This window comes from Gopherus flavomarginatus, chromosome 2 (genome assembly GCF_025201925.1).
Source record: "Gopherus flavomarginatus isolate rGopFla2 chromosome 2, rGopFla2.mat.asm, whole genome shotgun sequence".
Taxonomy (NCBI): domain Eukaryota; kingdom Metazoa; phylum Chordata; order Testudines; family Testudinidae; genus Gopherus; species Gopherus flavomarginatus.
In genome coordinates, this window is record NC_066618.1 from 136,771,528 (window position 1) to 136,798,637 (window position 27,110).

At 42.0% G+C, this 27,110-nt stretch overlaps 1 protein-coding gene across 8 annotated transcripts in view; it reads right to left on the reverse strand.

The window, feature by feature from the left end:
* The window catches only part of CTNND2 (catenin delta 2), a 1,245,479-nt gene that overhangs the window by 494,806 nt on the left and 723,563 nt on the right, over positions 1–27,110 (reverse strand). For all 8 annotated transcript variants that reach the window (XM_050937394.1, XM_050937393.1, XM_050937390.1 and 5 more), the window contains 2 exons: positions 17,744–17,916; positions 2,752–3,298 (listed from right to left, as the gene is read on the reverse strand). In XM_050937394.1, coding sequence (XP_050793351.1) covers positions 2,752–3,298; positions 17,744–17,916 — 720 coding nt within the window. The remainder of the gene's footprint in view (positions 1–2,751; positions 3,299–17,743; positions 17,917–27,110) is intronic.

A 27,110-nucleotide genomic window follows, 5' to 3' on the forward strand; every position in this document is an offset into this window, starting at 1 on the left:
AGGGCCCTGAGCCAGCTGCGGGAGGGGCAGCAGCGGTGGCTCACATTCCCAGGAGTTGCAGAGCCCGAGCGCCGCGAGGGGGGACCCAGGGGGCGCATGAGGACTGCTGCCCGCATGCATCCGCTGCAGGAACCTCTCCGGCGGGTGGGCACCGGGCCGCAGCCCAGGCAGGCGTGCCCTCCAGTTCCCCCCTTCTCCGCGTTTGGGTTCTGCGGCTCCCAGAAGTGTGAGCCGCCACCGCTGCCCCTCCTGCAGCTCCCCCCACTCCCGCTGCCTCAGCACTCCACGTGGAGTTTTGCCTCCATGTGGAGCCAGTGTCTGACCGGCATGGGCCTGGTAAGAGACATCCCGGGGCACTAAGGGAGCAGGGGGAGGGTTGGATGGGTTGGGAGTTCTGGGGGTCCTGTCAGGAGGTAGGGAGTGGTTGGATGGGGCATGGGAGTCCCAGGGGTCTGTCTGGGGGTGGGGGTGTGGATAAGGGTTGGGGCTGTCAGGGGACAGATAGGGGGTAGGGTACTAGGGGGCAGTTAGGGTAGGGGACTCTCAGGAGGCGGCAGTCACGGGACAAGGAGCAGGGAGGCTTAGGTAGGGGGTGGGGTTCTGGGGAGCAGTTAGGGGCAGGGGTTCCAGGAGGGGGCAATCAGGAGACAAGGAGCAGGGGGGTTGGGGGTTCTGGCTGGGGCAATCGGGGTGGGAAGTGGGAGAGAGTGGATGGGGTGGGGCTAGGGCAGGGCTCTCCTCTCTTTTTTGATTGCTGAAATAGGGTAACCCTAGGCAACGGGGGAGTCAGGGGGCGCATGGGGGCTGGCGCCTGCATACATCCACTGCAGCCTGCAGGAGCCCTCGGGGGAGGGAGGCCAGGCCACAGCCTGGGGGGGGCGGGCAGCAGCTCCCCACTAGTGGCACTGCCACCTTTGCAGGGCTGCTGCCCCCCTGCACCATGCTGGCTCCTCTATGGCTGGGGCTCGCTGCTGCCGCAAGCGGGATGCTCTGGCTCTCTGGTGCTTCCGGAAGGTGGCTCCTCCCTACCAAGCTGCTGCAGCGGCCCAAGCCTGACAAAGCCAGTGAGTGGACTTGGGGTGGAGGCCACCTCGGTGGGGTGGGGAGGGCTCGCGGGGGAGCTGTGCACCCTCCAAGGGAGTTCAGGGGGCAGGGAGGGGGGAACCTGATCTGGGGAGCAGCCCCTGGGCATGGCTGGCCCCTGGGGTCTATAAAGGCTCGTTGGGATTTGCCCCTCAATGAACTGGCAAGGGGGGGTGAGGGGCGCAAGATGGAAGTTTTGCTTATGGCGCAAAATATCCTTGCACCGGCCCTGCCCCAGGGGGGTTGTGCATCCCAGCTTAAGAACCACTGAACTAAACTGATAAGATCTGTATTTTAATTTAATTTTAAATGAGGATTCTTAAAAATTTTTAAAAACTTGTTTACTTTACATACAACAATACTTTATAGACTTATAAAGAGAGATCTTCTAAAAACAGTAAAATGTATTACCGGCACACGAAATCTTAAATTAGAGTGAATAAATGAAGACTCAGCACAGCACTTGTGAAAGGTTGCCGACCCCTGCTATAAAGTCTGGTTCTTTTGCTAGCTGGACTCCTTCTAGTCAATGCTTTTACAGGAAATTTTCCAAATAACTTTTAGGAAAACAGAACAAGAAGCTAGGACCATCTCCTTAACTGTCACTTAATTTAACCTAATTTTTTGGACAGCATAACACTAGAGTTGCATATTATGATGCTGACAGCTTTTGGTGGTGGAAGAGAGTAGAGGCACTTGGGTAACCTGCCTGATATATACTGCAAATCTTTGTATGTATCATATTTATCTTCAAAGTTATCTATTTATGTCAGACAAGAGAACATATGAGCACAGTGGCTGTTACTATAGCAATGAAACGCAAATGATTTTAAGAGAGAACAAAAATTCACCATTGAAAGCGATTCAGATCTGTAGCTGGGTGATTTAGAAGACAAAACAGCCTCACAATTACAGTATCTGGTTTAAAGTTTGCACTTCCTGGAGAAATGAAACTGGTGATTCCTGCTTGTTCCATAATGCATAATAAATAGCACACAGCCATCATATATAATTCAGTATAATCTAGGATATTTGAAATTTCTGCTAAGTAATAGTGCAGAAATTGTCAATTACACCTAATCACATCAGTTCAAGGAAAGGGCATTCCCCTATGTGAGGATTTTGTTAAAAAGGGGGTGGGGGGAGAAATAACTTATTGTGGTGGAATGTTCAGTACTTTGATTGTGGTTAAAAAACAGGATTTCCGTGTTTAATGCTGTAAGTCCCTTAACCTTCTCAACAAAAGATTTAGCTAAAATTGAAAAGATCAGATGAATCAATATGAGTAAAGAGGAGTGTTTTTTTAATAAGGTTTACAGCTTACTAGTGACTGAACTGAAACCACAATTCTCACTCATAAGGTAATTTTCAGAAAGACTCTCAAAATTCTTTAATCTTCCTAACCCCTTAATGTCTTGTATTTATTATTTAATTGTCTTATATGCAGCTGCTGCTATATGTTACATTGCTGGTAACAGGTACATTTAAAACACAATTTTTAAAACAAGATATATTTAGAGGTCAGAGTTCCTGAATTAATCTTTTTCCTCCCTTATTTGTGTAAATATAAGCCAAATATAAAAACATTTTAACACTAAACCAGACTGCCCATGCAGACAATGAACAAAGCACTTAAAGAGTTAAAGATGAGAGATTGGCTTCATTTACCTGCTAGGGTGCCAGGTCTCTGTAGGGTAGCAGTGGCATATAGTTCCTGTGAATGCTTGCTGTACTGATCTGATGTGTGGACCAGCCGTTTGGTAGGAGACAGAGTAGCATAAGTGCCAATGGTGGAGCTTAGCTGATGTATAGGAGAGGAGGAAATATTAGACTGGATGGTGGGTGGAGACGTCACACGAACTGGGGAAGGAGAAAGTCCTGCTGAAGACACAACAATATTGATTGGTGAGCTGGTGCTGTAAGACTTGGCTAGCCGGCTTGGAGACTGCTTGGGAGAAGAGACCCGCTGCGTGGTGCTGTATCCAGCGCTCTCCGATGCTGAACCCACCCGCTGGAGCTTGGTTGGAGAGCCCACCTGCTGCATGGACAGCGGGGAGCTCACTCTCTGGGCTGGCAGAGTGGAGCTGGAGTAATAAAGTGTTGAAGAATGCTGGGAATCAGGCAAATGGAACGCGCTCCCATGGCTTGGCACAAAGGACTCTCTTGACTGAGAAGGTTCAGAGCCAGCTAAATGGGCTGCTCGACTAGTTGTGCCCTGTACCAAGGAAAGAAAACAGAACCATCAGAAAGAGACAGAAAAGAAAAACAGAAAAGGAGTTCAATATATTTTTAACCCAGCCTTGCAAAATTTAACCCTCTGCTATAGAGAATCCAGTGCTACAGGGGAAAAAAAACAACAACCCTTTTATGATCTTAATAAGGTTTGAAACAAATGGCTTTAGGATTAAGAGACTAATCTGCTAAAACATTTTTGTCCTTTAAGAGAAAATATTTCACAATTCAAGTCCAAAACAGTAAAAAAGTCCCCTTTTCCATTCAAATTGATATCTGGTTTAATGCAGATTCTATTTTTATACAATTGTTGAATATTATTATTAAACAGCTTCTTGTTGTGTAACACAATGAAATATGTACAGTTTATCCCCCAAAACATTTAGTCTGGAGAATTTTTTTAAACAGCACCATTTCAAACTTTTATTTTGTTTTCACTCTCCGTATTAGCTCACTAAAAAAAGCACAGGTTTTCAAGAACCATTTTAGTTGACAAACTTTCTTCACTGAAAAGCAATTAACATCCTTGTTGTAAGAGTAGACGAGCCAGAATAATACACTCATCAGAATTTGCTGCTGCTGCTGCCACCACACAGACTGAGTTCTGCCATTTGAAATAAATAAATACATTTTAAAAAGAGATGCAGACTTTCAGATCAGACTCTTGCAGTTCAAAAGGAATTATGCTTTCCAGTACAGAGAAATGCTGCAACTGAAACCGAAGATATGAAAAAAGCAGAACAAAAATGTCACCCTTCCTAGCGTGTGAAAACCCAGCTCCACATCTCTCTCCTTCTCTTCTCTCTCTCAGTGCCTCTGTGTGTGTGTGTGTGTCTTTTCTTTCTCTCGCTCCCTCCTTTTAAGAGCCCCCTGCAGCTGTGTCTCCAGAGAGAAAGGCAGTTGCTTCTTATTTATTTACAAGGCACAAAAGAAAAGGAGGGTAGGGGTGGAGCTGTAGAGGGGGTGAGTACTTTCCCTGAATCCCATCCAGAAAGAAATTTGCATTAGAATGAAAACAGTAATTGTCAGCCACTTCTGCACAGGTTTTAGATCTTCCTAGCAGCATGTAGTGCAGCACAAAAGTTTTCCTTAAGTCTTGTAATTTAGACAGAGAAAGAGAATACTCAGCAGATGCTACCTGTTAAAAATTTCAATTATGTGCCTGAGCCCCTTCTGGAACAGTAAAGAATAGAATGTACACTCTTATCTCCATACATAGACAGCATTCCAATTTTTATCAGGGATCTTAGGCTCAAGAGATCATCTGTGGTTGTTAATCTGGTAACATTAAAATCCTCTAATAACAGCACCCTGGAGTGAGAGATAGCTGAGCATTCTGTTGCAAGACGCTCTCTTGTTTCAAATACATTCTCTCCTCTGTTCCTGCCCTCCCCATCATGCAGAGGATTATTTGAAACCTTAAACAGTGCTCCAAATCCTGGAAGTTGATAGTGCAATTTGAAACATTCCAATCAATGCTTTTTGGATTTTTTTTTAATTCAGTCAAAAATATATTTAGAAAAGAGACAGCTTTTTTTTAAATACTGCAAATACTGTTATTTTAATATGTGAAACAATCCTAAATTCTCTAATGATGAACTTCAAAAAATTGTATTGCTTTGTACATGTATTACTTTTATTAGTACACTGGGGGGGGAGTGTTGTTTGTTTGTTTTTTAAATAATGTCTTGTATGCAAGCAAGTGAAACAAAAATGGAGCCAATTTATCCCTGGTATACAACTCTATTTATTTTCACTCAATTAATTTCACTGAGTTACCTCCTGGCCCATTGTATGAGGAAATAAATGAAAGATGATCAGTACAAGTTGCTGTAAGCTTGCATTGTCTGTGAGCTCCCCTCCAGCAAAATCTTACGGTTATTTTTACTTGTCTTGTATAGCTGGGGCTCCTTCCCTGATTATGCGTGCCTTATTTAGTGTTGGGAAGACTATTCTAATATATTTTTATCTGGGTATTGGTAATAAGAGGGTATAAGCAATATTATCACACAAATCGTGTTTTTCATAGGACTTTTCAGCTTTGTACTTCAGAAAGGTAGTAGGCATAGTAGTTAATAGTAGAGTTGCTAAGGTGCCCAGAGCCCAGAACATGGAGGCCTTTCACAAGAGAATTGACAATATCAAAGTCTCATGGATTTGGTTAGGTCTCTGAATATGTATATACGCCATCATATGCCAGCAATGCCCCTCTGCTATGTACATCGGCCAAACTGGACAGCCGCTACGGAAAAGGATAAACTGACACAAATCAGTTATTAGGAATGGCAATATACAAAAACCTGTAGGAGAACACTTCAACCTCCCTGGTCACACTATGGATATGTCTACATCTACAATTTTGCAGCGCTGGTTGTTACAGCTGTATTAGTACAGCTGTATAGGGCCAGCGCTGCAGAGTGGCCACACTTACAGCAACCAGCGCTGCAAGTGGTGTTAGATGTGGCCACACTGCAGCGCTGTTGGGCGGCTTCAAGGGGGGTTCGGGGAACGCGAGAGCAAACCGGGGAAGGAGACCTGCTTGCACGGGGGTTCGGGGAACGCGAGAGCAAACCGGGGAAGGAGACCAGCTTCGCCGCGGTTTGCTCTCGCGTTCCCCGAACCCCCCTGCAAACCGCAGGGAAGGAGACCTGCTTGCTCAGGGTTCGGGGAATGCGAGAGCAAACCGCAGGGAAGGAGACCTGCTTGCACGGGGGTTCGGGGAACGCGAGAGCAAACCGGGGAAGGAGACCAGCTTCGCCGCGGTTTGCTCTCGCGTTCCCCGAACCCCCCTGCAAACCGCAGGGAAGGAGACCTGCTTGCACGGGGGTTCAGGGAACGCGAGAGCAAACCGGGGAAGGAGACCAGCTTCGCCGCGGTTTGCTCTTGCGTTCCCCGAACCCCCCTGCAAATCGCAGGGAAGGAGACCTGCTTGCTCGGGGGTTCGGGGAACGCAAGAGCAAACCGGGAAAGGAGACCTGCTTGATTACCAGAGGCTTCCTCAGGTATGCTGGGATACCTGCTTATTCCACGGAGGTCAAGAAAAGCGCTGGTAAGTGTCTACACTTGATTAGCAGCGCTGGATCACCAGCGCTGGATCCTCTACACCCGAGACAAAACGGGAGTACAGCCAGCGCTGCAAACAGGGAGTTGCAGCGCTGGTGATGCCCTGCAGATGTGTACACCTCCTAAGTTGCAGCGCTGTAACCCCCTCACCAGCGCTGCAACTTTGTGATGTAGACAAGCCCTATAGCAGACCTTAAGATGGCCATCCTGCAGCAAAAAAACTTCAGGACCAGACTTCAAAGAGAAACCGCTGAGCTTCAGTTCATCTGCAAATTTGACACCATCAGCTTAGGATAAACAAAGACTGTGAATGGCTTGCCAACTACAGAACCAGTTTCTCCTCCCTTGGTTTTCACACCTCAACTGCTAGAACAGGGCCTCATCCTCCCTGATTGAACTACCTCATTATCTCTAGCTTGCCTGCATATATATACCTGCCCCTGGAAATTTCCATTACATGCATCTGACGAAGTGGGTATTCACCCATGAAAGCTCATGCTCCAAAACGTCTGTTAGTCTATAAGGTGCCACAGGATTCTTTGCTGCTTTTACAGATCCAGACTAACACGGCTACCCCTCTGAAAGGTGTAAGTGTTGACGCTGGCCAACAGAGCTTTGTATCCACACTGAAATTCCTAGGTATTGATTTGGACTCAATGGTTCAAATAGTCTAAGTGTTGCGTGTACGTCACACAGCTTGAAAACCTGCGCTGATGCATGCAAGCTGATTTTCAGGCATTTAGGACTGTATCTCAGAGTCAAAGATGATTGAATGAAAATATCACAATGTACAGTACTGTTCAAAATGTAGTGAGGAGGAGTAATTAGGTGTCCAAATCGAGGTGTTGAAAATCTTGTGTGCACAAGGCTTATTCTGATCAGACAGCTCTAGATAAATAATAACTACAACAAAGAAACATTTGGTTGACCCAAAACTACTTGCTAATAAAATAACTTGTGGGTAATTTAGCAAAGGGAAGACATAAAAGATAGCAGATGACAAAACTGTACTGGAACAAACTGACCAACAAGAATATATTTGTCTGTCCACGTCTATCTATCTATCGATCTATCTATCTATCTATGCATTGTTACAAATCTAGCTCATTAGCCAAACAACAGATCATTTGGGATCTCGGTGAAAAGATTTGAGGAATAAAGCTCTGAGAAACCACACTTCACCGAAATAACTAAAGCCACTTCAAACTATTGTCATCTTGATCATCAATCAATCAATCAATCAATCAATAAATGAAAAACAGATTATTTTCCCAGTATAAAAAGTTATCAGATTTGTCTTTGATATATGGCTGCTATGGTGAGCTCTGCATATATATATATGTCATATAAAATTCTAATCTACACAGTGTAGGCACTAAGAAGTAAAACCCTTGTAGGTAACTAGTTCAGCCTCACAATGACTTTTGGTCATTTGGCTCCTTGGGAATGAAATGAAGGTGTGATTTCTAATGTCATATAGTAGGTGTACAGTTAACATTCCTGTTATCAAACACTCACAATAAACTATATTATGCCTAATATATTAATATGAGCCTGGCTACTATCTGTTAGCAGTGTCAAGATAGACACGTTAAAAGTATATGTTTAAAAATACCAGTGGTTTGTACTACACACAAATGCTTCTTGTTACATATATTGTTATTTAACATAATAAATATTTCAGTTGTGCCTATGGTAAGGAATATCAAAGAAAGACCTTTTAAAACACAAAGATATCCAGAGTTCCATGTGAGGAGCAAAAAATTAAGGGCAAACCTAGCTCTTATTTCTGTCAGCAGTAAAACCTGCCTTTGATTTTAAGAGAGCAGGATTGGGCTGTAAAATTGACTAACAGAAATCATATGTTTGAGGATTCCCTAGACCTAAAGATAAAAAGAAGAGGCCACTAGAACTTATTGCATAAAGTTGTGCAGGCCAGAGGCAGGCATTTTCCTCACTCACTTCATGCTGCGTTGAAGATACCACAATTTATCTAGTCACAGAAAATTACATATCCAAAACTCATACTAGTTTGACAAATGGACTTGACTTCCATGTTTTGATTATCTCACCCAGTGTGTGCTATATTTATTCAAAATTCTAATTTAAAAATATAGTTTTAATTGTAAACTCAGCATGGGAAGAAACCCAAAAATGTCTTTTTGTAAGAAAGAACAAACATTATTGCAACCACTTTAATTCAAAAACATAATGTACTCCTTTGAAATTGAATAGTAATATTATTTTAAGAGTAGTACTAAAGAAACCAGTGCACACCAGGTTTAAATAATTCAGTAAGTTTATTTATTCCACAAAACAAATCTTCCCCAGCTTTTTTAAAGTTCCAACTGAGTCATGCATATCTTCTTCTGCTTGTTTTTCCACTAAAACTGTGTCAACGCTACAAAATCCCACACAAATATGTGACCTGCAGAGTGGATACTTGGTCAAAATGGAGCACTGTATGCTTGGACATACATTCTACACAGGCCACATTTTCATATTAACTGGAAGCATTTTAGAACTTCATGAGTCTTCAGAATTAGAATTCTGTGTATATATGAGGCAATAAATGTGGTGGTACTATGCTTGTCTTTTCTTGGAGTTGATGGGGCTGGGAAGAGAGAGGAGAGTCCTCTCCCATGTGTTCAGTTTTCTAAAGCAACTCGTGCTACATTTTTATACTTCCCAAAGTAGTTTAGTTTTTAGTTCAATTTCTGTCCAATTATCCTTATCCTGGCATGCAAAGATCCTGAGTCTATCCTTCTCTCATATTCTGAGCACAGGCTTTAGAGAAGCAAATAAAGGTACAGTGGTAGCAGCTGGCTTGGGGATCCAAAATACTAGCAGAAGGCAGTTCTACTTTCTATTTTCCATTAATAAAAACTATTCTTCTGAATTGATCTATTTCCTTTCATGGTCGAAAATAGTTCTCATGCCCATATTTGAAATTCATCTTCAAATACACCATATGCTAAATCATGCCAGAGGCATTGTGAAGTCACTATTTTGTATGTTGTTTGGGTAGAATATCATGCAGCTTAGCACCTGCCATATACATGATCCAAGTAAGGCAATTAAAAAAGCCAGAGTAGATCTTTGACTGTACTAGCAAAAGGCATTCCAGTTTTAGAGTCTGCTTTCACTAGCGGGGAGGGATAACTCAGTGGTTTGAGCACTGGCCTGCTAAACCCAGGGTTGTAAGCTCAATCCTTGAGGGGGCCACTTAGCGATCTGAGGCAAAAATCAGTACTTGGCCCTGCTAGTGAAGGCAGGGGGCCGGGCTCAATGACCTTTCAAGGTCCTTTCCAGTTCTAGGAGATTGGTATATCTCCTATTACTATAAACGAGACTAGTGCCATGTCACTGGTTTTGTTAAATAACCAAAAATCAAGGCTCTGTCATGGAGGATACAGGGACAAAGTCACAAAATTCCTGGTAAAATGCCAATACTGCTGGGTCACAATAATTTTTAAATAAAAGTCCTTTATTTTGTAATTCAAACTGATTTAAAGGTTTAAAATGTATATTCCAGTGCCTGCTGGTTCACTCCCAAAGCATTTAGCAGCACAGGAAAGTATGCAAGGGAGAACCCCTGCTGCTGCCTCAGCCTCTGCAAAGGCAGCAGCATCCATAAGTGCTGGAAACATCCTCAAGCAGCAATGTATACGCTATGTCTTTCCTTAAAACAATCAAAACTATCACAGAATCTGTGACTAACCACTAATCCTTACCATAACTCCAGATCTCCTTTACCTGCTATGATTTTCAGGTTTTAAGTTGCTAGCTCTCTAGGTTATAAGTCACAATCCCGTCTTCCAAACTGAGTAGTCACTATTTACCTAGTTGTATGAAAAGTTCCCATATCAAAAGTCATTCGTATTGTTTGTAATAAAAACCCATTACAACCATGGACTCTGTGACAAAAATGAAACCTTAATTAAAAATATAGGGCACAGTAGGATTTGAACACAATATAATTTGGGGAATTATAGGGAAACTGGAATAACCTCAAGCAATTGGAATGTGGTCTCTATAATCTATAACTGAATACTCCAGTTTGACAAAAAATTAGATTTCATTTTGCAGCACTTTTATAGAAAATTCTCAAACTAATTTATTTAATTATTTTTCTGAAAATTACATTTTCAAAATTTTTCCTCACTCCTACTGCTAGAGCTGACTTTGGGACTATTTAAATACTTTCCCACACTTAAGTATCACACTTGTTCAGGGACAGTTATATTCCTTGCACAGAGATACCAGAAGCAATTCATATGAACAATTCTTTCTCCTGTGGATGATCTAGACAATCCAATAGTGATGGCAAAATGGGGTCCAAGCAGGAATTCCTCTGACTCCCTTTAATCAATGACTGCAGCTGGTTCCATACTGACAACTTTCCAACACATAATAACCAAAAAAAATCCACTATGGTAACAGTTAACTTTACAGAAGAAGAACTACACAAAAATGAGGATGCTTGTTAGATGGAAATTAAAAAGAACTGTCACGAGGGTTAAATGCCTGCAAACAGCATGGGGATTATTTAAAAACACTGTAGGAGAGGTTCAGACTAAATGTATACCCCAAATCAGAAAACACAATAAGAGGACTAAACAAATGTCACAATGGCTAAAGAGCAGAGTAATGGAGCCGATCAGAAGATAAAAAACACCCTTTAAAATTTGGAAATCAAAACCTAGTGAGGATAACAGGAAGGAGCACACATGCTGGCATGTTAAGTGTAAAAGTATAACAAGGAAGGTTGAGAAAGAATTTGAGAAGCAGCTTGTGAAAAACACAAAAAACTAATCGTAAGAATTTTTTAAAGTAAATCAGAAGCAGGAAGCCTGCCAAACAGGCAGTAGGGCTACTGGATGACAAAGTTATTAAATGGGCACTCAAGGAAGATAAGCCCACTGTAGAGAAGTTAAATGAATTCTTTGCATCAATTTTCATTGCAGTGGATGTGGGAGAGGTACCCACATCAGAGCTATTCTTGTAGTTGATGCATTTGAACTACTGTCCCTTCAACAGAAGAGGTTTTTATGAACAAATTGATAAATTAAACAGTAATAAGTCACCAGGACCAGATGGTGTTCACCCAAAGTTCTGAAGGAATTCAAATAGGAAATTGCAGAACAGCTAACTGTGTAACTTATTGCTGAAACAAACCTCTGCGCCAGATTACTGGAGGGTAGCTAACATAATGCCAATTTTTAAAAAGGGCTTTGGAGGGGATCCTGGCTATTATAGGCCAGTAAGCCTAATTTTAGTATTAAGCAAATTGTTTTAAACGACAGTAGAAAGCAGAATGCTCAGACATACATAGGGAAAGGGAAGTCATGGCTCACCAATCTATTAGAATTTTTGGAGAGTGTTAACCAGAATGTGTATAAGGGTGTTCCAGTGATATGGTTGTGACCGAAAGGACCTCAGCATTCATACCCTACATGCTATTTTAATGATCTTTGTATAAAATATTCCTTGTGAAGTATCATTTGAAAACTGATAACTCGCTGGTCAATAATATCCTGGTGAAATGTATGTGGCAACATTATTTATAAAGTCATGTAATCCCTCTGTGTTATGTTATTGGCACATGTTCAAAACTACACAACCCTGCCTAGGTAAAAGTTGTTAAACAGATCTGTCTTAAACAGAGGAATATGTTTTTGCCTCAATTGACATATAAATAGTAAACAAAGTCCTTGAGACAGCAGGCGGAGAAAATGGCAGGAGACAGAACAAATTTGTATTTCAACAAACACAGGTAGAAGAAAGAGCATGGGGCCTCCTTTACCACCAGACTTGATATTGCCTCCTTTATTGTTTGAATAAACTTTCCTTTGAGGTGTAATCTTCAGAAGACTCCACTTGAAGAATTCACTGGACTGTAAAAGAGAGGGGCAGAAAACCCCAACTTCTCTCTTTCACCTAAGAACGCAAAGACACCAGCACCTTTAGCCTCTGGGAGAAATCTGACTGAGGAAAGGATCAGTCACCATCATGCTGGAAGACTGTGGGTGATAAAGGCCATCTCGAACGAAGCCTCCAAACAAAATTTGCTAGATTAAGTTTCAGACTTTTAGATGTGCGTTTTCACTTTTACTTGCTTGTAACCATTTCTAACTGTATTTCTTATCCAATCTTCTTTTATTAATAAACTTGTTTTATTTTTTAATCTCAACCAGTCCAGTCTGTGTTTAAACTGAAATACTTGGTAACTCCAGGTAAAATAGCAAACTTTTTAAGATTGGCTCCTTACAGGGGCAATTAACCTTTAATATATGAACTATCCAGGAGAGAGATGGACAACACAGAACATGTGTTTTTTCTGAAAATGCAAGACTGGGAACGTGTTAGGGTCACCCTGCAATTAGTAACCAAGACTAGGGGAAGCCAGAGTGTGACTGCTGTGTTGCTGACAGGCTATTGGGATCAGAGTTGCTGGACCAGGGCTGCAGCTATACATAGACACTCAAGGTGTGATCTGCATGCTGGTAGCCTGTTTGTGAGCAGCCGAAGTTGGGAGGTACAACAGCAAAGCATTGTGAGGTACCCAGGGTTAGGAGCAGGCAGTGACACAACAGAGGGGAACAGAGGCACAGAGAATCTGTGGGACTCGTCCAAGATCAGATAAGAAGTCTATGGTAGAGTGGGGAGTTGAGACCAGGTCTCCCATGTCCTAAGGTAGTGGCCTAGCCACTGGACCTCTTTTCCCTCCTAGCAAATCAGACATGAAAGGAAAAGTTTAAAAAAAAAAAAGAGTACAGGGGTTGTTTTTTAAAGAAGTGAATAGAAATGGAGGATGGAGAGAGAGAGAGAGAGAGAGAGAGAGAGAGAGAGAGAGAGCGAAATAAGGAAACTTACACTTCCCTTTGAGGTTAGAAACCATAGATTGTTTTATTAAATTTATAATAATATTATTAGGGCCCTACCAAATTCACAGTTCATTTTGATCAATTTCACAGTCATAGGATTTTAAAAATAATAAATTTCATGATTTCAGCTATATAAATCTGGAATTTCAGTGTTGTAATTGTAGGGATCCTGACCCAAAAAGGAGTTATATATGTGTGTGCGGAGTGCGTCACAGAGTTATTGTGTGTACGGGGGTTGTGGTACTGCTACCCTTACTTCTGAGCTGTTGCTGTCGGCGGCGCTGCCTTCAGAGCTGGGTAGCTGGAGAGCGGTGGCTGCTGGCTGAGAGCCCAGCTCTAAAGGCAGAGAGCCCCGCCAGCAGCAGTAACATAGAAGTAAGGATGGCACAGTATTGCCACCCTTACTTCTGCGCTGCTGCCTGTAGGGCTGGGCCCTCTGTAAGCAGCCATTGCTCTCCAGCCACCCAGCTCTGAAGGCAGCAGTTCAGAAGTAAGGGTGGCATGATATGGTAATGCTAACCTTCTGCGCTGCTGCTGGTAGGATGCTGCCTTCAGAGCTGGTCACCTAGATGCTGCTCTCTGGCTGCCCAGCTCTTAAGGCAGTGCAGAAATAAGGGTGGCAATACCAAAATCCCCCCTAAAATAACCCTGTGACCCTCTGCAACTCCCTTTTGGGTCAGGACCCCCAATATGATAAACTCTGGTCTCCCCCCATGAAATTGGAATAGGATAGGATAAAAGCATACAAAATACCAGATTTCACGGGTGGAGACCAGATTTCATGGTCCATGATGCATTTTGCATGGCTGTGAATTTGGTAGGGCCCTAAATATTATATTTCCCTGATAGAGGAAAAAAAGGACCAGCTTAAACACATAGGGCAGAGGCAAAGAAATCTAGTAATATATATTTATATATTTCTTCCCTGTGCGCCAACATTGAACAGTTTTGTTCTGAAAAATTAAACGTGAATCATTCAACGTAACACAGTTATGCACAACTAGTCAGCCTGGGCCAGTTAGATAGAGTAGATAGACAGGTTATGCTTATTACCAATCTATTGTATTGCTGAATAAGCAAAAGAAACCTGGAAAATACAACATATTTTCTTTCCATTCCTCCAGGTTGCATGGTGGTGTGTGTGTGAAATTATATATGTAGAAGGATATTGTATGTCATCAATACATTGAATTTTTCTGGGGAAAATCTTTTGAAAATAATTGTTTAAATATTGAAAAAGATTAGTAATAAATAAATTTACTTATATATTGTTATCTTGCTACAGGTATCTAAAACATACAAGTATAAGAACTGCTTATTTAGCCCAGTATCCTGTCTTCCAACAGTGGCCAGTACCAGAACTTCAGGGTTGTGTGTACAGAACAGAGCACTTTTTGGGAAATCCACCACTATCTTCTCCTCTCAGCTTCCCAGTCAGTGGTCTAGGGTCACCCTAAGGATGGGGTTACATCCTTCATTATCTTGGCTAATAGCCATTGATGGACCTATCCTCCATGAACTTATCTAGTGGTTTTTTTAACTCATTTATACCCTTCACCAACCCAGCATCCCATGGCAATGAGTTCCGCAGGTTAATTTTGCATTGTGTGAAAAAGTATTTTCTCTTGTTTGTGTTAAATCTGCTGCCTGTTAATTTAACTGGGTGATTCTTTTTGTTTTGTTTTGTGGGAAAGGGTAAATTGTGATTTTATAGATTTCTCTCATTTCCCCTCTTTAATTGTCTCTTTTGTAAGCTGCACAGCCCTAATCTTTTTAGTTTCTCTCCATATGGAAGTTGTTTCATACCCTTCGTCATCTTTGTTCCACTTTTCTGAACCCTTTTCAGTTCCACTATATCCTTTTTGAGAGAGTGCAACATAATATTCAAGATGTGGGCACACCATAGATTTACATAGTGGCATTATAGTATTTTTTGTATTTATTTTCTATGCCTTTCCTAGTAGTTCCTAATATTCTGTTAGCTTTTTTGATTGTTGCTGCACATTCAGCTGAAATTTTCAGAGAACTTTCCATGATGAAAAATGTCTATCAGGGATGGTCAAGCAGTATTTGGTCCTGCTATGAAGGCAGGGGACTGGACTCGATGACCTCTTGAGGTCCCTTCCAGTCCTAGAATCTATGAATCTATGATTTGAAGATCTCTTTTCTCAATGGTAACAGATAATTTAGGACTCATCATTATATATGAGTAGTTGGGATAATTTTTTCTAATGTGCACTTACTAATGTTGAATTTCATCTGCTATTTGTTTTCCAGTCACACAATTTGTGAGGTTCCCCAGTAGTAACTGTTCGCAGTCATCATTGGACTTAAGTATCTTGAATAAGTTCAAATTTTGTCACTTCACTATTCACCCCCTTTTCCAGTTAATTAATAAATATGTTGTACTGTCCCTCACAGATCCTTGTTTATCCACTGTTTACCTCCCTCCACTGTGAAAGCTGACCATTAATTCCTACCCTGTTTCCTATCTTTTAACCAGTTACAGATATATGATATATGTTATCGTATGTCAGGTTACTTTGCTTAAGACCCTTTGAAAGGAACCTTGTCAAAGGTTTTCTGAACATCCAAATACAGCATTATCACATGTGGTCTGACTGCCTTTCAGGTCTTTTGGGGGGCTATCCCTGTTCGCCTTGTGGCTCCAGTGCAGCAGGAGGGCAGGGATGCCCCCTAGGGAACTACAGAACAGCTGTTATGTGTCAAGACAGCCTTAATTCCCTGAAGCTATACTGATTCAATTTGAGCCCTAGGTAGAATACTAAAAATGTAACAATATTTAGCTGACTGTGCTTTATTTCATTGTTCATATTTGAGAATAGTGAGGCTTTTTTATTCACACTATTGAGAGAACTGAATAATGTCTGTCTCCCTATATCACATACCTCTGCAGTATCTACCTAACACCTACTGCTTTCTCTCTGGACATTATAAGGCTTTGTAAGTTCAACATAGAACTCTGCAGAAGTGAACTATGACATCCAACAATATCCTATCACCGCATCAACATGGATAACTGAAATTATTCCTTTAAAAAACTGCTTTGGAAAGCTGTTGTCTAGGGGACTCAATGAAGAGTAAAGGTGTAGGATACAGATGCTTTATATGACTGAGTTTTTCTGTACTATTTGCAAGTATTTCAAATAGACCAAATTATCTTAGAATAGTAGCTATTTAAGTAGATATTAAATATTTGCATGCCACTTGCCTCAGTGCCATTCCTGGACTTTCTCTTTTGTTTCCTTCCTAGATATCTGTGGTTGTGAAGTAGGGCAGGTTGAACCAAACTAAATTGTCCAATAAAATTAAAATTGAATCAAACCTAATTTTAAAATGTTGTTTATCCCATCTTTGTGCCCTCTACTACTGGCAAAAATCAAGATATACAGAAGCACGAATATCATGTGAGAAAAAAAACTGTTCTTGTGGCATTTCTGATCCAGATGAAGCTGGAAATCTCTGAAGAAATCTTGTTCTTCTGAAACTTCTACTCCAGTATGGATGGAAGAGGTTCAGATAAGGTTGCAAAGCTTTTGGAAGTTTTTCTGTAAACTGAAGCTAAACTGCCAGAGGACGGGGATGGAGCCTTAAAGATCACAAAATGAGGTAATGGTATAAGTGTCAGAGCAGAACCGGTGTCAGAAAATCATTCAAACAAGAGATCTGTCATGGGATGGGGTCTTCAAAGAGTGAGGATGAGTATCTGAACTTTTGAATGCCTACCTGAATTGAATTTCTAAACCTTTAAAATGGGTTCATCATTCACCTACTAAATTATTTGTGTATCTTCACATACATAAAACAATGGCAGTGTGCGGGGGGGGGGGGTAGGTCCAGCTACATCTGTGAGGTTCCATTCATATGGAATTAAGCCACTGTACCACACAATAAATTAGAGTTCTATATTAGATTCTGCATCATTTTCTAACTGTTGTCTTACACTTCACCCTATTTCAGTTTTGATTGCTTTGCACTAACAGCTATCACAAGTGACAGATAACAATGGTACTGCAGGAAGGCTGCAAATTAGCTGTACAACCACTATTTTACTGACCATTTGTCCAGAACTATATGTTAGTTCAGTGATATTTAAATAAGGAAAAATAATAATATAATGGCACATTTGAAAAATTAAACATTAGCAACACCCCAAATTTTCAAACCTGAATATCTAAAAATTAGTCACCTAAATCCTCATTTAAGTACATAAATAAAAGTGGCTTGCAATGTTTTCTTTAAATCAGCATCATTTTATTACTGCATTATGTCCAGCAGCTTTAAATTTAAAAAATCAAGAATGTAACTTTACTACATTCTGCTATGGGAATAATACACAACAACAAAAAGGGTTCATTAGGATTTGTTGAGACACTAAGCACAGAATAAACTTATTTTCTCAGAGCATCCTTGGAAAATGTGTGGTGTAAAATATCCAAGGTGCTCCTCAAACATACCTGGCTGTAGCTCTGAATGGCAGCTCTGGCTTGACTGCTGCGGGCTGGGAGCTGTGTTGTTGCTGTTTCACCCAAGGCAAGGGTCTGGTTGCTATGGTAGCTCGCTGAATACTGGAAAGACCCTTCAGGTTTGGAATTGAGCTGAAGTGCACTCTGGGATAGAAGGCTGGGCCCTGTGTAGAAAGTAATTTTGAGCAGTCAGTGACAGTCTCAGTGAAAGAGAAAGAGCATGTATTATTTATCAAGAGTTGCTAGGAATTATCAAATGAATGGTTCCAGTTTTTCACATTTTGACTTTTCAGAACTACAATCAGGTCAGATAATTTAAAGTGGCACATTATCACTTAAACATCATTATTTTGGCATTTTCAAAAAGTAAACAACATTGTTTTAAAAAACAAGTTGTCTTATTCTGCTAAACAAAGTAACAGGACTAAGTAAAACAGATAGTAGTAGTTGATAAAAGAGTCCTGTTTTTCCTGATTCCATATAAAGTATTCTATACTTAAAATATGTTTTCAAGGTTTTGTTTTATAAACACTTCATTTAGTTTCCATAATTAAATCCAGTTGTTCAGTAGAGGAGATGCTGAAAATTCCTCCTCCTGGAACCCCAGCAGATTAAATCTATTGATCACTGAGCATTTGTAGTATATTTGTGGTGATGTAATATTTTGGTGCCCATAGGGAAGAAAGACTTTAAAATATTAACAGCACCACTCATCATGTAGGACTCACCCTATTCTCAGTGAATCTCCAATGACTAGTTTGTCAGCTTATCTTATCTTTTCTATCAGAGTAATGCACAGCAGGAGAAGGAAGTAAAGATAGTGTGCTTAAATCAGTACTGTCAAAGTGAAAGGTATTTAGATTGATTTGGAAATGAGCAGTACTACTTTCCCTAATAATTTAGCTGTTCTGTGAAACTAAAACATACTTTAAAAAAGCATAAGGTTTATTTATAAATGATTTAGCATATATATATAGCGTAGTGGTTAAGAGCACCGCCCTTTGATATGAGAGACCGGGGCTCAAATCCCAGTTGGTATCCCTAACGCATCACCTGCCTACCTCAAATATGAGAGCAACACGAACTAGGAGAGTCATACTGGCTCGGACGTTGCCCGGATTAACAAGTTCCGTACCAGATGTTGAGGAACCAGGACAATCTGAAGATAAGTGGGCTACTGGAACAAACCATTCATGGATGAGACAAGAGAACCTGGAATTGATGGAATGCTACTATAACAGTAGACCTAATGAGAGGGGATATATGAAACGTATGAGGGGACTATGGATAGACAAAAGACCTACATCCACACTTACGGAGAAACAGCTAGTTACCCAACGCTTCAACATAGTAAAGAGGAAGCTGCTCTCACAGCTTGAGATAGACCAACTCCACATTACATCCCAGACTCAAGAAGGCCTGGAAGAACAAGTGGATGTGCAGCCCACTCCTGAAGCTGAAACGTCACTGCCACCCCCTCCATTGCAGAGCACAGCAGCTGATATGAGGCATAAGATCATGGAGAAACTAGCTACAGTCAATTCTCGAGACCAATTACCAAGGCTCAGTGGAGAAGTATCCTCAGATAGTATGTTAGAAGATGCCAATAGAGCCCTCAGGACAATCCCTACTACCACCATAACTCAAACCAATGAACTGGTATACGCTACAGCCTCTGTAATCCTGGAGATGCTTGGCTATACGATCAAGAAGAACAACAATATGTACCCACCCTGGAAAATGAGGTTGGAAGATAAGACCAAGGTGACTCGGAGAGAAGTTAGTCAGCTGGTGGAACTACAGAAGGGTGTAGAGATTAAGGATAAGACTTGGCTACTGAAAAAATACAAGGGCCTGACTCCATCTGAAGCTCTAGAGACTGCTAAACAAAGGCTCACACCACTGGCTACCAGGCTAAGGAGATACACTAGAGAAAGCAGAGGCCAAAAAAGTAAATGCCCTGTTCTCTAAAGAACCATCTAAGGTGTACTCCCAATTACAGTGCAACACCACAATAACAGCAGAGCCACCAGCAGCAGAAACTGAACAGTACTGGAAGAACATATGGGAGAAAGAGAAGACTCATAACACCAGTGCAAAGTGGCTGCAGGACCTGAGCACAGCAATCTCCCAGAACAGAAACCAGTTACCATCACAGTAGAAGACATCCAGCAGCGGGTCAAGAACATGAAGAGCTGGACAGCACCTGGACCAGACATGATCCACACCTACTGGCTAAAGAAACTAACAGCAGTGCATGAACGCCTAGCAGCACAGATGAACCAGCTGCTGGCAGCAGGCTCCCTACCCAAACTGGCTAACACAAGGAAAGGACAGTGCTGATCATGAAAGACCCCTGCAAGGGAATAGAACCATCCAACTACCGGCCAATAACCTGCCTCCCCACAACATGGAAAATCCTATCAGGTATCATAGCTGCCAAGCTACAGGACCATATGGGCCAGTACATGAGCACAGCTCAGAAGGGCATTGGGGAACAACACCAGAGGCTCAAAACACCAGTTGCTCATAGATAGAGCAGTCACCCAAGACTCAAGGTCTAGACAGACCAATCTGAGCACAGCCTGGATTGACTACAGGAAAGCCTACAACTCAATGCCGCACACGTGGAATGGTCTGCTGCTATACAAAGTTAATAGGATACTAAGGACCTTCCTCAAGAACTCAATGGGACTATGGAAGACAACACTGGAAATCAACTCAAGGCAGCTTGCACAAGCGGCCATCAAGTGCGGCATATAACAAGGTGATGCACTGTCTCCACTGCTGTTCTGCATAGGCTTAAACCCCCTCAGCCAGATAATTACAAGGACTGGATACGGGTATGGGTTTAGGTGTGGAACTACCATCAGCCACCTCCTCTACATGGATGACATCAAGCTGTATGCTAAGAATGAACGAGACATCGACTTGCTAATCCACCTGACGCGGATTTACAGTGAGGATATCGGGATATCATTCGGACTGGAGAAGTGTGGCCGGATGGTAGTGAAGAGAGGGAAGGTAGTTAAGACTGATGGGGTGGAACTACCAGCGGGCCACATAGCAGACATACAGACCAGCTACAAGTACCTTGGCATCCCACAGTCACATGGAAACCATGATGAGGAGGCAAGGAAGACAGCAACATCCAAGTATCATCAAAGGATAAGACAGGTCCTGAAGAGCCAGCTCAGTGGGAAAAACAAGATCCACGCCATTAACAGATACGCCCTGCCGGTTATCAGATACCCTGCCGGTATAGTGAGCTGGCCAAAGGAGGACATGGAAGCTGCCGATGTGAATACCCAGAAGCTCCTCACAATGCACGGAGGTTTCCACCCCAAGTCCAACACCCAGAGACTGTATACCAGCCGGAAAGAAGGCGGGCGGGGCTTGGTGAGCGTCAAAGCCACTGTCCTGGACGAAACCCGAAGCATCCAGGAGTACATCAGTAAGATGGCCTCCAAAGATGAGCTGCTGAGAGAATGCCTGAGGCAGCAGCAGACATGGGAGGAAGACCAAGCAGAAGTGCCATGGCAAGACAAGATCCTGCATGGGATGTACCATCGACAGATAGCTGAGGTGGCTGACATTGGGAAATCCTACCAGTGGCTGGAAAGGGCTGGACTAAAAGACAGCACTGAGGCACTGATCATAGCAGCACAGAAACAGGCAGTGAGCACCAGATCCATTGAAGCAGGGGTCTACCACACTAGAGAGGACCCAAGGTGCAGACTGTGCAGAGAGGCCTCAGAGACAGTCCAACACATAGTGGCAGGATGTAGGATGCAGGCAGGAACAGCATACACTGAACGGCACAACCAAGTGGCTGGCATTGTGTACAGGAACATCTGCACAGCGTACGGGCTAGATCCTCCCAAGACCAGATGGGAGATTCCACAGAAGGTTGTGGAGAATAGCAGGGCTAAGATTCTGTGGGACTTCCAGATCCAGACGGACAAGCAGGTACTGGCCAATCAACCAGACATAGTGGTAATAGATAAGGACCAGAAGACAGCGATGGTGATAGATATAGCAGTGCCAATTGACAGCAACATCAGGAAGAAGGAATATGAGAAGCTGGAGAAGTACCAGGGCCTGAAAGAGGAACTAGAGAGGATGTGGAAAGTGAAGGTCAAAGTGGTCCCAGTGGTGGTAGGAGCACTCGGGGCTGTGACTCCTAAGCTGGGTGAGTGGCTCCAACAGATCCCAGGAACAACATCAAAGCTCTCTGTCCAGAAGAGTGCAGTGCTAGGAACAGCTAAGATACTGCGCAGAACCCTCAAACTCCCAGGCCTCTGGTAGAGGACCTGAGTTTGAGGAAGACACATACCACCCATAGGGGTGAGAGGGTTTTTTTTTATGCATCTTGAAATTAAATCTCCTAATTTTAATACTTAGGAAAGGTGCATGACTGGGTAAAGTACGAGCAACAGCAATACAAGCTTCCCTACACTGCCCTGCTGATATGCGTCAACCTTGACCTTGAGGAACAATCTCATTTTGAGGGTGAGAAAATACTTCATTTTTTATCCCTATTACACACAAAAACTACATTCAAATAATATTGTTGACACTGCAAAGTCAAGCACTCAGGAGTTAGGAAATGCCAGAATTAAGGTCCACTCCAATCTATCTGACATAACCTTAGTCCCAGATTTGGACCTTAGCGTCCAAAATCTGGGGGTTAGCATGAAAACCTCCAAGCTTAGTTACCAGCTTGGACCTGGTACCTGCTGCCACCACCCAAAAAATTAGAGTGTTTTGGGGCACTCTGGTCCCTCTGAAAAACCTTCCCTGGGGACCCCAAGACCCAAATCCCTTGAGTCTCACAACAAAGGGAAATAATCCTTTTTCCCTTCCCCCCCTCCAGATGCTCCTGGAGAGATACACAGACATAAGCTCTGTGAAACTACACAGAGTGACTCCCCCTCTCTGTTTCCAGTCCTGGAAGCAAAAAGTACTTTCCTATTCCCCCAGAGGGAATGCAAAGTCAGGCTAGCAATCCAACACACAGATCTCCCCTTGACTTCTTCCTCCCACCAATTCCCTGGTGAGTACAGACTCAATTTCCCTGAAGTAAAGAAAAACTCCAACAGGTCTTAAAAGAAAGCTTTATATAAAAAGAAAGAAAAATACATACAAATGTTCTCTCTGTATTAGATGATACAACACAGGGTCAATTGCTTAAAAGAATATTGAATAAACAGCCTTATTCAAAAAGAATACAAATCAAAGCACTCCAGCACTTATATTCATGCAAATACCAAAGAAAAGAAACCATAGAACTTACTATCTTATCTCTTTGTCCTTACACTTAGAAACAGAAAATTAGAAAGTAGAGCTACTTCTCCAAAGCTCAGAGAAAGCAGGAAAACTGACAAAAGACTCAGACACACACTTCCCTCCACCCAAAGTTGAAAAAATCCGGTTTCCTGATTGGTCCTCTGGTCAGGTGCTTCAGGTGAAAGAGACATTAACCCTTAGCTATCTGTTTATGACACTATTACACACAAAAACTACATTCAAATAATATTGTTGACACTGCAAAGTCAAGCACTCAGGAGTTAGGAAATGCCAGAATTAAGGTCCACTCCAATCTATCCCTATCCCAGTCCTCTCCTCCCCACCCCTGACTCTTTGTCCTATCCTTCTCTCTCATTCCAAACAAAAATGCCTCCTCTCCCCCCGCAGTTCCCAAAACCCAAACACAACACCCTCTCTCCATGCATACCACATTTACTAGCTTGCTTTATGCTGCTGATGGCTTGTTTCCTTGCCTCAACAGGCAGATGAAGGTAGGGGCAGAGGTGGGATTATTGGAAAAGTGAGAGGGAAGTTGGGGTAATGACTTCTCTGTAATGCTTCTGAAGACAGGCTGGCTATATTGTCTGTCAGTCTACCATGTGAGAAGAGTTAATTCAGTTTTCTAATATGTAGGCTGCGTTATCTGATTGATAACAGAATACCTGCCTATTGACAAGTAATCAGAAGATCACAAATAACTATGTGGTTTGGAATACAGCAAGACCCAAAGGAAATTTTTAAATCTCATTCAATAGCACAATTGTATGCTCATATTATAAAAAATGAAAAACAGGAAATAGCTCTTATATAGCTCTTTTCATCCATAGGTCTCACAGCACTTTACAAACAAGGTAGTATCAGTCCCATTTTACAAATATGGAAACTGAGGCACTTGCCAATGGTCGCCTAGCAGGCTGGCAGCATAGACAGGAATATGATATAGGACTTCTGAGTCCTAGGCTAGTGTTCTGTCTGCTAGGACTACTACTTTACATTTCAGAGCAGAATTCGTTTTGTAACTACTATTCAGTAATACACTATCTGTTGGTCATTTTAATTACAAGATAATTACCATGTAATGACAAGTTACATAGTATCATCTGATTACAGGATAAATGCACAAGTGATTCCATCTTTTAAACTGCACTGCACCTTATGGGAATAATTACTTTTGGATCTACTAAGCCTTACTACAATGGTCTACATCAGTGGTTCCCAAACTTTAACAATCTGGGAACCCCTTTCACTAGAATGTCAAGTCTCGTGAACCCCCTCCTAAAAATGAATATTTCCAGGGATTTTCTCCTTTACCTGAGCAGTGATCTTGGAAATACAAAATTTGTTTTATGACATGCTTATTACACACTATTTATCATTAAAGTATTTTTATTACATTATGAAATGGCAACACTCTTCCAAGATCTCACTTTTGTAGCTTGTATCACTTTGAATAAACCTGTTATACGACAAGGCTCATATGTTTCATCAAGGAGACCAGATGTGAAACAGCATGAAGGTATTTAAGAAGCTAACTCAATGAGTTCCTCCTACACAGGATTTCAGGTCTTGAGCAGTCCAGGCAAACAACTCACATTACAACAAAGCTTAAACTTGTTCTTCATAATAATTTTAAAAACAATACTAGCTGCCTATTTAATTTTATAAATAGCAAAAAATATCCACATCCCTTTCCATTTCTTATATGGAGTCTTGAAGTTTAAATCTCCTCAGTGTGATAGATATGCTTACTTTGATCTGCTTAGTTCTTCACAGTCCAGGGGCTCCAGGCTGCTAGCTCTGTGTTGTCCAGGGTCCCTAGGGACAGCTCTGTCCGCCATTAGGGGATTTTTTCCTGACAACCCCCTGTAACATTTCATGAACCCCCAGGGGTTCACGAGCCCCAGTTTGGGAACCACTGGTCTACATAATAGTCTACAGAAGCGTGTAAATATTCTCTCTCTACGAAGTATCTACATGCTAGTTGCATAGTTTATAATGTAAAGATTTCAATGAAACGTATGGTTCAGATGAAAAGATGATTTTTTCTTCCTCCTGAAAATGAAAAGCCAGTTAGCTTATTAGGGCCATTTTCCTTACAACTTTATATTTACCCCACAGATTTGTAATAATCTCTAACGCAAACTGGTCAGGTGATCTATTGCAGTCTTGATTTATTTTGACAAAGGAAATGGCAAGACTACCCCAAAATATTAAAGGATTCATATGTTTTTAAGAAAAAAAAGCTGTATTGAAGCTAGAAAGAAGTGCAGAACATGCATTAAAAATTTGTCAAAGATCACTAACAGTTTACACACCAGTTTTAAAAGAGCATTTAAACCCACCTTCTGTCTAATATTTGACAGAAGAAAGAGGGATTAAACAAAGGGGGGAATAAATGAACAAGGATTTCCCACATCCCAGGTAAGTGACCACGGGGATGTTATAAGGGAGGTAGTAGCACCTTCCCCTCCTCCTCGCCTCTCTAATTTATTTATTTGTTTATTTTGGCCTAAACTATTCATTAAATTCATGTTAAGTTCACAAATAGTTTCAGGTTGACCCAAACTGCATTTTTCGGTGAATAAACTATTGATCTGAAAAAATTCACCCAGCTCTAATCCACATTCATAAAACAACCTTACCATTTCACCTACAGAATTAATGTAGCCCAAACAACATTTACTGTGCCTCAAATCCCATCATAATAGGAACAAGCACCATACTGTTAATATGGATTTGTGGTCTTTCAAATATTCATCAGCAGACATGTAATACATACATTGATCAGACACTACTGCTCTTCCCTCATAGGTTTATCTGGTTGGTTTCAGTGGGTGAAGTGCTCTGGGGTCTGAGGCCATTAGGCTTGATTCCCCACTACTTTGCATCTTGTTTTATAGTCACATCTGTGCAAAGTGGCTGTAAAACACTAATAAATCAGACTAGTCATATTTGACTCCCACTTTGCACAAGTCTAAATCACTACTCAAACTGTAAGACTGGGGAGAATCAGGTCCAGTGTTTGTAGAGCAGTCAAATTCAATGTGGACATTTGGGTGTATGTGGGTGAGTAGGGACAGGAGGTCTCACACTCAAATCAGGAGGGTAATTAACAAGTATGGAGATGTTTCATGATTGTCCTTTGTAGGGGAGTTTCTACAGCATTTTGTGATTTTAGAGTAGAACGGGGAGTTGTTTGAGGTCTATATGTAAAGGGTGAGACATGAAAATACCGTGATCTTTTGCCTACAGTGGGATGCTGGAAATCCATGACTTTAGACTGTATATGAAAAATAAAATGAAAGACGTAAGCTGGCTCCAAAAAGGAAAATTAAGTGGAAGCGTTGCTTACTATGTTACAGGAGATACCATTTTAAAAGTTATCATTTATTGAAGTTTCTATGTAGGTGGTATCAGATATCACACTTCTTTCTTATTTCTAAGCATAGGTAAAACCAGTTGTACAGCGATCACCACTAGAAAGTCAACATTTGCCCAACATATGCCCAACAGTGGGACTGTGTGACTGTCATGGTGCAGTGAGGAAGTGCATTCAGTGAGCTCCCACTCTTCCCTTTCCTAATTAGCAGCAACACTGGTTGCAGAGCGCCGATGAGACCCCATACCGTATATGATTGCAAGGGACAGTGGTACTTGGACTGAGGGCTGCTCCTCCCCTTTATTTCCCCTGCAGAGGAAAAGGGCTAAATTTACAGATGTCTGCAAGCACTCCATAGGAAAGCAACTTTGATTTCCTCAGACATTCTCAGAATCCCATAGAATACATCAGATGGGTCAAACTCATACTACAAGAAGCCCAAAAGTTCCTGACCTCAGTGCCACAATCAAAAGCAATAGACCAGGGGAGGGCAAACTATGGCTTGCAGGCCGGATCCAGCCTGTCAGGGCTTTCAATCTGGCTCACGGGATTGCCAGTCCCATGGCGCAGTGGGGCTAAGCTAGGCTCCCTTCCTGCCCTAGCCCCATGCTGCTCCCGGAAGCGGATGGCACCACATCCCTGCAGCTCTTGGGGGAGCGAGGGCAGATG